The sequence below is a fragment of the Gymnoscopelus braueri genome (genome assembly GCF_963280865.1).
Source record: "Gymnoscopelus braueri genome assembly, chromosome: 24".
NCBI classification, from domain to species: Eukaryota; Metazoa; Chordata; class Actinopteri; order Myctophiformes; family Myctophidae; genus Gymnoscopelus; species Gymnoscopelus braueri.
In genome coordinates this window covers 23,021,577-23,033,589 of record NC_137626.1, presented here as the reverse complement: position 1 = coordinate 23,033,589, position 12,013 = coordinate 23,021,577, and the positions used below count along the sequence as shown (strand labels likewise).

At 41.3% G+C, this 12,013-nt stretch overlaps 1 protein-coding gene across 1 annotated transcript; it reads right to left on the bottom strand.

The window, feature by feature from the left end:
• Positions 1-988: 988 nt before the first annotated feature.
• On the bottom strand, positions 989-11,566 carry ccnt2b (cyclin T2b). The gene is made up of 9 exons (XM_080422191.1): positions 11,340-11,566; positions 10,260-10,341; positions 9,864-9,992; positions 7,371-7,431; positions 7,125-7,187; positions 6,725-6,770; positions 3,870-4,033; positions 3,351-3,421; positions 989-3,195 (listed from the first exon to the last, which is right to left on the bottom strand). Exons 1-9 carry the CDS (start codon positions 11,495-11,497, stop codon positions 2,134-2,136), a joined length of 1,836 nt encoding a protein of 611 aa, XP_080278317.1. The 5' UTR covers positions 11,498-11,566; the 3' UTR covers positions 989-2,133.
• Positions 11,567-12,013: the final 447 nt, after the last annotated feature.

Sequence of the window (12,013 nt, the reverse complement as noted above, 5' to 3'; positions counted from 1 at the left end):
GAATTTAGTATTTACTCATGCACAATTTAGTAGCCACTAAGCTTTCAGACATACTGGCCTAAATAGCAACTTGCCATACATAAGTGTTTTATGTGATTTGGGGTGCAGCCCAATATATTTGTAAATGTATTAAAATGCAACAATAACATAACTTTGACAAAACACAGGCACCAAAGAAAAATTGTGTGGATTAGGATTAGCTATTAAGCAAGTTTCAAGTATTTTCATACCGTATTGAAATGAAAGGAATCCATTGGCTTCCTTGAAAACCAAACAAACCTCATTATGCTTTAGAAAATTATCAGCATTAACAAATGGTCTTAAAGGGATATTTCACTTTCAAAAAAACTTTTGGTGATTTTATGGTCTACTCAGGCTTTTGTGAGCACCCCTGACAGTTTTTAAGTTGCTTGATTCAATATTTAGATATTCATTTTATCAGACACGCCCCCTTCCTATATAAACCCATTGTAACTTCAAACATTTTTAACATGTTAGATTCATCAAAAACACCGTCCTTGGTTCTGGTGACTCATACCGCCCCCCCCTAATACGCGAGGGGGCCGCGTTTTTTCAATTACTTTTTTCATTTATTTTTTATATTTTTTTTGGGAAAATGAAAAATGAAAATACAATAAAAAAATTAAATAAAATAAATGAAAAAAAATCTCGGAAAAACACGGCCCCCCTCACGCATTAGGAGGGCAGGGTGAGTCACCATGAATCTAACATGGCTAAAATAGAGTTTGAAGTTACAATGGGTTTGTATAAGAAGGGGGCGTGTCTGATAAAATGAATATCAAATATCTAAATACTGAATCGAGCAACTTCCCTTTTTTTTTTTTAAAGTGAAATATCCCTTAAAGTTAATTTATGCATTTCATGATTATGTTGAATGACAATAAAAGACATCTATTCTATTTAGGGCTAAACATTCCATGCCAGACCCTTCCAGTATGGTCCTTTAATCACGACACAAGGACAATGGTCGTGTTGTGTAAAGATCACTTTTACACCTTTATTTGGGCTCCCAATACACAAATCAAGGATATGTTCAATACAGAGTCTGCTTTAAGGTCTCATAATACACTGACTGAATGGAAGGTTTGGACTGATGCAACAAGCCAACAGTTTGAACTCTGACTACTGAGTTCTATATATACACAATCTTATTTTTAGGTCTTTTCTTTTTCTCAGATTTTTCTGGTGATTAATAAGACATTTATCATACTGAATAGCGATTGACAATTTACAATCACAAGGCCTTTTTTGCCGAGATATCTTTAAATGCACTTCACAGCAGACGTAAAGTAAACTTTTATTTTGTAGCTCTAAAACGGGTTTGCAATGATCTTTTTTTTTTTTCTCTTTTCTTTTTTTAAACGAGGCACGCGCTTCAGCGTCCGTTAGAACAACCCGTGCCTCTGGCTCGTACTTCTGTTAATTAGACTAACTCGTACAATGTGCCGTTTTAAAAGAAGTAAGCACACTGCCTCCTAAGACGTATACCATACCGTCATCACCAACGAAAAAAAAAACAAAGTCATACATCTCCACAGATAACAGGTAACAAAACCCAGAGAGAGGAAGATTTCTTTCTTATATCAAAATTTTTTTCAAGACCTGAGGTTTTTTTTTTATGGAATAAACTGTCTAAAACATACCCCAAAAAAGTGTGTAAATACATTAATGTCACCTGTCTGTAAACTGTCACCATGGCTGCGAACACTAGCTATGTCTTCCCTTTTGTGATTGAAAACATGCACAATTTAAAAACATAAAAAAAGACAGCTCGCATTTAACAGATTTAAAATCTAATTTTTCCCCAATCACTGAAACAAGAAAAAATGTCAACATGGTTGGTTTGTTTTTTCCCCCATTGCAAGCTAGTAGCACAGAGCTCTATGCATATATATATCTATATATATACTTTTTTTTTTTTTTTTTACATTTCATGACAGCCTTATGAGGATTATCAATAACCAGGGTTTGTACAGACACGACTTTAGGGTGATGCAGAATTTAAGATAACTTAAAAAGAAATAAAATCTTTATTTTTTTAAATTCTATTAAACCATGGTAATACCTAATTTTTAAAAAAATCTAAGACGACATCCTGGACCTTTCGAAGGATTACAGGTTCATTCCTTGGGCACTTAGTAAAGAGTCCAGCATGTCAAAGGTGTCTTTATAGTCTGTGTGTTGACCGTTGGAATTCACCACTCCGTTGGTCCCGTCGTGGTGACGCTCCACCACCATCCTCTGGCCGCCCTCGGATGAGTAGTGGGCGGAGGCGGCCACGCCCTTGGAGCTGCGGCCGCTCTTGGCAGAGTGGTGGTGGTGGTGGCCGTCGGGGTGAGCCCTCTTCCGAGACGAGCCGGAGGAGCCAGTGTCACTGCTGTGGCCCCCGGTGCCTCGGAGGGCCAAGGCGGGGTCCGTCACCCCCCTGCCATTTCCGCTCACGGAGTACGGGTGCGAGTGGCCGTGCTTAGCGTGGCGGTGGCCAGAGTGTTCTTTGTGCTTGTCTTTAGTGGCCGGCGGACCGGCTTGCTCTGAGCCACCGTGGCGCTCTGAGGACGACACTTTGATCCTCATCTTGAGCTCCTCGCTGCTGCTGGCGGAGCCGTTCTCCATGAAGGAGGGCGGCATGCGGGACTTTTTAGAGCTGGATTTGTCTCTGCGGCCGTCCCCTGGCTGGGAGGCAGCCTGCAACTGAGAGCGTTTCTTATGGTGGTGGGAGGAAGAGAGAGCCAGAGGGGGTACGAACAATTCCGCTCCCTGCTCCTCCGGCTTGCCGTTGTGCAAGGCCAGCTCCGCCGCGTGTTTCTCTCTGTACTTGTCCAGGGATAAGACTTTCTGCGGCCGGGCAAAAGGCATGGGGTTGCCGCCAAGCGGCTGGTTCTTACCGCCACTGCCGGCCGCGGCTTTGTGTTCGTGTTTGCCCAGTGTGTAGTCCGAGTGGGAGGTTTGGGGTTGGAACGGCTCGAAGCCACACGCCTTCGCCTGGTCATCCAAGGGCTGATAGGAGGCGTAGGCGGCTGTCATGTTGTCCAGGGACGGCATCTCAGCAGCGTCCGATGTGGAGGGGAAGAAGGAGTTGTTGACGCCAGGTAAACCATCTAATGATGATGCACTCGTAAAGGGACTCTCCACCGCCTGACCATCAGTCTTTGGCTTCTTAGCGGCTTGTGTTGCCTGCAAACACAAGGTATTTTTAAGTTACGAATTCTTTTTTATTTGTTTCGCACCTTTAATTTTACATTCACACCGCCGGCAGCGGCAACCATTCAAGGCACCAACCAGCTCGTCAGGAGCAGTTAGGCATTTAAAGTCTTGCTTAAGGAACCTACCCTCCAGTTTCGTATCCGTTTCAACCTGCTGGGCGTCTTCTCCAGGATCTGAAGAAACTCATGGGTTAGCTCTAAAACACAGGGACGGAACATTTAAACACATTAATAAGTTATTCTTTATGAACAGTGACTCACACATACTGCAATAACTTACAATAAGTGGAACTTAAAAAGAACTGCAAATACCAGTAGTCATATCCAAGAACGACTTATCTGAACATGAACAATCAACAATAACAAAGCAAAATCAAAGAATATGGTCTATTACATTACATGGTTGGTATACCGATACCAGACCCACACATTAACCACTTATACATAGTACAATAATAGTTGATCTGGGTCGGTTTTGTACTATCCGCTTGTTTAGCTGAAAATAGCTGATCTACAAGCTCTCAGCCTGTCACTGCGACACGTTATGTAGCTTGTAGACTGCCAATTTTCTGCAAATATTGCCCCCAGAACAAGCATGCTCAGTTTCAAATGGTTAAATATCTTCTTGGGAGATATTCTCTTTACCGTCCAGCAGTTGCAGCGTGACTGTGCGGTCCAGGTACTCCCACCAGTGTTTGCTGTCTGTGGAGACAGGGATCTCCCAGTTGGACCATTTGCAGGCCAGGTGGATGCACACGCAGGCTATGACAGTGGGCTTGTGCTGCAGGCAGAAGGTGGTGAGGTGCAGGCTGCCAAAAGCGGAGACAAGAAACACAAGGGGGAGATAAAAACGTTAACTACAGGGTTCGGAGGTGTAGACAGCAAATGTAATGTTATGCAGCTTACAAGACAACAGCTATGTTTCATTAAGGTACGGTTATATACATAAGATGCAAGCTTCATACTAAGACGTTATCACACACACCTGGGTAAGGGGTTCATTCACTTTCAATTCATGGTGTAAACTTAATATCAAAGTATTTACTGATTTCCATGTACATTTTCAGGTTTTTTTGATGAATAGTCAAGTGAATTTGCTGAATCAAATAAACTGAATGTGAATCAACCTGCCCTCCCTTACAAAAAAAGTCACGTGTAGAAAACTACATTTTCACACGTTTCAGTGTTTGGGAAATTTCACGTGGCTTTTTTTCCCTAAGAGATGATACACACATGAATGAGGATTGAATTAGAGGTAAGAATCAATCCAATTAATCGGGCAGAATGCTTCCACCAACATGTACATCAAAGTAATTGGTTAAAAAATAAACACCATTTGGTTAAACTATGTTTTTACTTTAATTCTGCTGCACCCTTTGAAATGTAATATGGCCCCACAAAGGAGCACATTTCCTGACATCTAATTTGTTAGGCATTATCAATTAAATATGTTGCTTCAAACTATTAAACTAAAGGATGTTACTAAAATATGTTGTGTGTGCATGGCAAGCGTTATATTATCTCCAGATATTGTTCAGTTATTGCTTTAACAGTTTTTGGGGTTGATCATACTAAAAGTTTGCGGTTAAATTATTAATACTAAAACAGTGTTTCTCAATCGCTCTTGCTCAAAATAGAAAATGTTTATACTTTTAGACCATTTAAATAATTAAGATTTGGGACATTTAATATATCACAATGAAAGAAAATGAAGCCCCAAAAGGCTTTTATTTTGGTTAAAATTGCAGTACTCAAACTTAACTCCCTGTCGCGGGTCGCCCTTTAAGTCAAACACAACTGAATTTAAACCAAATCAGATTGAGGAAGAAAGGAAGAACTCCATTGGTCTAATGGAATACAGATTTATATGAATAATAAAGATTGAGAAACACTGAGAATGTCAACCAAAACATACGATTAGTTTACTGCTGTACATTTCTAAAGGCTAATAATGCTCTACACCCAAATCCCAAACTACACTGCAAATCAACAATAACTGTAGACTCAGGACCGAAAATAACACTAATGTCCACATTGCTAACAATCTGACTGATATTCCAACCATAGACAAGATGTTTTGAAATAACATCCTCATAATCCATTTATAGTTTTCCTGTCAGCGGGCATGGGAACAGAACACCTCTGAGAAACACTGACTAATCATCAGTCTATGATACAATCAATAAAGCAAATTGTGCACGGTTTGATGTTGAATTATTGCAGGCCCTGGATTTTCGGGCTTGGTTTTGGCCAGTGTGGGGGGCATATTGACGTACAGTAGGTATTCAACTACTGGTATTACATGCACGTGAATCACGTCCCATCCAGTGAGTTTTGGCTTGTTATGCCTGAATCAGCATCAAAATGTGGCATTGCTTCATTTGTTATCATTTGTCATTAACTATACTTTCCCAAAGGGACCTCCAAGTCATAATTCCCGTTCCACTAATGGAACCACAACCCTTAAACATTTACACGAGTCTGTGCTGACATGGCCTGCACAACGGTGGTTAAGACCCTAAAAAACAATTCAGTCCGACTCCGAACCAATGCACAAATCTAGTGTGAGTGAGTCACAGCTGAACCAGCCATTTTTGGACAGGCACGTCATAGATGGCATTAAAGTTTCAACATTTCAAGAATACTGTAAAGCTAAAAACCAATCTAACATGAAACCATGCAAGTAGTCTCACTGAAACAAACATCAAAGAACAAAATAGTTCATAGGTAATCGCCTGGTCACCATAAATAAAATAAAAAGAGGTGGAGGGGCATTGTAAAGTGAGATGCTCACAAATTATTTAAGGGATTACCAAGGGATTATACATTGGCAATTTGGCAGACTTTATCACTAGCCTTGCAGCTCTTTAACAAAAATAAATAAATAATATTCAATAAAAAATATATCAATCACTACCAACAGCTCCAACTCATACCCCTGGATACCAAGGATGATGATTAAGTCCAAACTAGTGACCACCACCAATTGCAAGTTCTACCCGTTTTAGACTTGAGCTACAATGCTCCTGTGGAAGAAACTACCGCAAAAACACAGACATATAGTTTGCAGTATAGTTTGGGGTTTCACTGTTAGCAAGAACCTAAAAAAATGTATAAATAAAATAAAACTAATAAAAAAAAACTAAAAAGTAGTGTTAGTGATACTTACCAGGAGAACGTCTAAGTTTACACCCTTTTCAATCTTTAGCGGCAATGTATATTCAGGCTACCAATTGTGCGTTTCTTTTTAGACATATGCACATAGCCAAACTTGAGGTACACAGCACCACTACACTCCACATTGTGCATTCGACCCCTATGTGCCAACACAGAGCCCTTGTACAATACACCGCACAGAGTCGCCCAGCTGGTACTTCCCCGAGAGGGGGTTCCCAAGGCTGTGGCGCCATAAGGGCGTTGGACACAGGAAGGGGGACCCTGCATTTCACAGGAAGCTATAGTGTGCCATCACAGTGCAATAAGGGTAACAGGATAACAACCTGTTGGTAGCCATGAAATAGGAAGTCTGTGCCAAATCCTTGCTTGCTGCAAGAGAAGGGAGAACGGAGAAATCAACATTAGAGCATTCTCTAAGGGTATTACTTGGGAATACATTTCATCGTATACCGTTAGCATTAATTGAATGTTATACATTGAAATCAAAGGAAATCATATCATGTGTACATGTGAAGAGTTGTTCCAAATTAAAAATCACAATGGAGAAGCAATTTGCGATCATGAATTTTGCATTTTGAAAATCATGAATATGGTATGTCAAATGTTTTGTGGGTTTTAAATGAATTAAGTAATCTATTAAACAAAAAATGAACTCTTCACAATCACAGGTATGTATCAACTGTAAATCAAATAAAAATGGTTAAAGAAGGAGGAAGCCTATACCTCGCACTAGCTGGGAACACCTGACAACATCTGTGTGCGGATGTTCAACTGTTATTTCAAAACCTGTAAGAATTGAATGAAGCAGTTCAGCCATTTATACATGCATGCATGACCAGACTGGCATCACTTTATGCCATCAAATTATGATAGCACAGTATCCTTACATGGAAAATATCACTATGTGTACTGCATAAACACAGTTAAAACACTGTGGCCAACACTGAAGCGGTTTTTTGGAGCACTTACCCAGCGTTTGCAGCACCATAGTTTCTAACACCACAAGTTCTTGGGCTTGCTGGAGGTAAGCCTGAAATACAAAATCAATCATGGATTTACTATCCACCCACCATTGTCTGTACCAATGATGTATATATTATTTTAATCAATAAAATCAATCAATGACATAGAAAACCCTCATAAAAAGAGCATATGCTTATGCCCCTTATGTATGCCAAATAACTAGATATTAAATTAGACATTTATGGCTGAGGCAGTGTCATAATTTAAATTTGTCAATCTTGTTCAAGAAAACAGCAGACACAAACAGCCAACAAAAAAGGGGACAAGGAGATAAGGTCAAGTTTGTCAGACTCCACGCAGCAAACGAAACAATTACATTTTGAATGCTGTGCCGATGTCAGTTGCGTGGCATACAACTACATGATGCAGTTTCAAGTCTCAACTGAAACTGGAGGGATGGAACACAATTCTAACAAAAGATATTCCGTCATTTGGTGTTTTGATGGGGGATGGGGTTTAACATGTCAAATGTAAATTCAGATACATTGGGGGGGGGGGGATTACACAGTCATCCTCTGTTGATAAACCTACGCCCACTGCTTTGAAAACAAATCATATCACCATTCCAAGATAAAGTATTTCTCTAATGTCTTCTTTACATCCAGTTGTAACGGCTACAATTAAATGTAATGTACCCATACATTTAATTTAGATGTCACCAGAAGTATCAGTAGGCGGGGATCTCCGACCCTCTGCCTATGTGAGACTAAGTGGTCCCCAAGCCATGCCAGGAAAATGCTCCCTCTCACTGAAGGGGTCAAGCATTCAGAATGGCAACGTTCTCTTGGTGTACATGGGAGCACTCGCCCACTTCTGGAGAATAAAAGGTGAAGGATGACTCATTTGACCACATCACTTTTCTCCACATCTGTCTATGGTCTGCATCACTAAACTCTGAAATGTGCATGTGCCTGTGTAATGAGGGGTTTATTCCCTACTCTGCTCACTTTCCTTGGTTTCCACTGCAGACAGTAGTCCCTCCCCGGTAGCTTGCTCATCATATAAACAATGCTAACGCTAATGCTATTGCTGTCTGGAAACTATATTCCAACCTATAAAGTCCTTTACAGTCCAAAGAAAATAGTTTCTGGTGACATGAATGCAAGAAATGGGCCATGCAGTTGCTCAACATGGATTCATTTAACATATTTTAAACAGCTGAACGCCCTATTCTATGGATCTGAGCAAAACACAAAAGAGACTGAGAATGAAATAAATTGTATATGTTTTTCCATTTATTGCTACACAATAGTAAAATGTATATTACAGGAATAGAGACGTTTAACATCAGGGTGAACCATGGCCAAAATAATAAACAAAAAACCCCCAAAGTACTAGCTCTGTGAGAAACCCTGCCAGAAAACACTGCCAGAAAACAAAAACAAATGAAGACAGTCACCAAACTTAACTGCCTACACTAAACAAAAACATTTGTATAACACTGGTGATTCACCTCACTGCGCTATATTTTAAGTGCAATTATACAAAAATGGTACATGTAGTAGGAAGCTAATGCTATTAACTGAGATAATCAGTGTTATCTCACAAAGCAGCAACACAATGTAGTCTAATCTCACTGATTTCCAATACACAACTTGTAATCACATTAACAAAGAGAAAATGTATATAGTTTCTGTCAGGTGGAAACCCCATACGGGATGTTAAAATGTGGAGATATGAGGTTTCTGCCCGACATCAACAATATATAAAACAACCATTGGCTGCAACCACAGTATTCTTTCTATTTACAAGCTTCCATGGAGTCTGTCCATGGATTCTTTTTTTGTGTGTCTGTCTGTCATAAGACCAATCAGTCAGTAGTCTACTACTAGAAAAAGTACCCGGTACTTTAGTCTAATGCCTGATACTTGGCAATGAAAAAGTGACCTTATAGAAGACAATCAGTCATCTTGAGCCAAAATCGAGGTGAACTTAAACTGCTCAGCATTTTTATACATTCCATAGTGCATTGTTGGATGTTTATTGTTATCTGCTCAGGCTCACGCAATAGTTTAACAACCAGAATAATATTGATGCGTTAAAAAAAAAAGAGAATTGTTTTTTTGGATCTATTAAAAAGGGTAAAGAAAGGAAAACATCCCAGTCCCTGGGCTGAGGGGAAACCGTTTTCACAGCTTCACTGATTCTGGTCAAGTGTCTTGCTCAGGGACACTTGACCCTGAGCGAACCAGCGACCCAACAGATTCCCAGGCGGCATCTCCAACCATTCTGCTAAAAACTGTGTAAATTAGACAAATTAAAGTATTTGGCCTGTTCCCATTTGCATCTACTGCATGCGTACGCACAAAAATGTCTCGGAATTTGTCTCCCCAACTAAAAGGAAACTTTGGGGAATCCCTAGAAGTCCTTCTAGAAGTAAACGTGTAGATAGATACCATATCAAAAGGACCACGTCGCCCACGCGCATGATATACTTACATTGCTCTTAGTGTCTAGGGGAGCATCTTGGGGGTTGATGCACGCATGTGCCACTTTTATGACGTGTTCCAACTTCCTGGGCTGTTCTTCCACTTTAGCTGCCAGGAACAAAGTGGTTTGGGAGATGATCTGGAAGACACAAACAGCTCTGTCTCATTCTGTGCAGCAGTGGTTCTCAAACCTTTTAATTTCAAGGACCCCCATAACACTGAGAGTGTACAAATGGAACCAAATGGACCCATTTGTACACTCTCAGAGTTACAGACCTAAAAGGGGGCATTTGGAACCCCCTCAAGGAACCCAGATGGTCCCTGGACCCCACTTTGAGACCCACTGGTGTACAATCACACCGGTAACAACAGGGTTAAGATAAGACAATGGAGGGGTGATACTTACATTCCTATGGAACTTGGCGAATGAGTGAATCATATAAAACCTATGCATATATACAATAGCAGTGTTGATGATCAGTTGAGAGCTGGAAAGCAAACGTTAAGGAAATCACGGGCTGTTGTTCAGAATCAGATCAGATACATTACAATTGATTCTAACAAATATCGATCTTCGTCTGTCGGGTTTGGCCCCCTAAGCCAGGTAGCATTGGTTTGCTAACAGGCGAGCTAGCGAAAACGTGCGTCATGTGAACCAAAAAAAAGGACAAATAAACCTACATATATTGTATATTACATCGTATTATACACTTATTAAAGACGCAGCTTGAACGGGGGACACTTTTAAACGGCAAGAACAGAAGTAACAACCCGGCTCCTTGCTGGAAAACACAACCCAAGCTAACAATAGGAGAAGACGAAACAATAGCAGCGTTATGCTAGCAGGCCCTTCAGGATTCTATGGCGAACAACAGAGCATAATATTATGACCGTTAACTGCCCTGAACATCGACGCTGACCAAAACTGTGATTGTTTACCAAGAGATAACAACAAAACAGTGTTTGTTTCTGCATGATAACAACACAATAAAACGATATAACCATGTTATAACAGAACCCTGTAGGCCTGCTCTGCAGTGTTGCCAAATTTTGCGAGAGAAATACGCAAGCGGGTCTGTGAAAACAAGCCCAAAGGCAGCAACTAGGCCACATGAAGCACTGTATACCGGCTATTTGTAAATAGCCAATCTACAAGCTTTCAAATCTTTGAAAAGATGTTTGAAAACATTCCAACACAAATCTGGTACGGGACTCTCTGGCACAAAATATTTTCAGATGGGGGTCTGTGGACAAATACATATAAATGTGGGGTCCTTGACAAGAACCACTGGTTTACACGACAACATTAGGAAGCCCAAATAAGCAACTATACCTAAGTAACAAGCCCTAAAAACCGCAAACACCAATATTTACACGCTACTTTACAGAAAAACAAGCCCAAAGTCGCTTATAATAAGCAGACATGGCAACACTACGCGTCGGGGAGCTTTTCTTAACGGTAAAGACGGTAATAAAACAAGGATACACGTTGAGTCTCTGGCCCATGTCCTGGATCAGGTTGGCGGCGTGCTGCCGGTACGACAGCTCCCGGTCGGACTCCACTCCGGTGCGTCGCGACGGCGTGTTCTCCAGCTGCTCCCGGGAAAAGAGCCATTTCGTGGAGGGTCCCCGGTGCGCCGCCATTACGCTGCTGCCTCCCACATCCACAGAGAGGAGCCCACGGACGGACGGTGCTGCTGCTGGCGAGGAGGTGACGGGAGGAGGCATGGAGTAACAGTATGTCTGGAGAAAGGACGGCCTCGACCCCACAAATTAATTTCAATGAAAGTTGCTCACAAGTGCATGAAGCACCCAGAAGTACCTCTACTTCCTGATTGGCTCCAACGTTGGAGCCAATAGAGAGGGCGCACTAGCGTTTCAGACGATAGAAGCATGCGCAGTAGCGTCCCGAGTGCTGGAGTCCTGCAATACCAGATTTTGCCACCAGACTTCTGCGGCTTCAATCATTCTCTGTGGTTCTGCGGGCTTGGGAGGAGGGGGAGCGGAAGCGCCACAGGACGCATGCGTTAAGCCAATGGCGTCGGCTCAGTTCTTTGTTGACTTTCCCGAACAGCGCCACCAGTGCTCGGTTGGTGTACTGTAGAATCAGTTTATTATTTTTATTCAGATTATCAGAATCACTTTATTTGTCACTTTCCC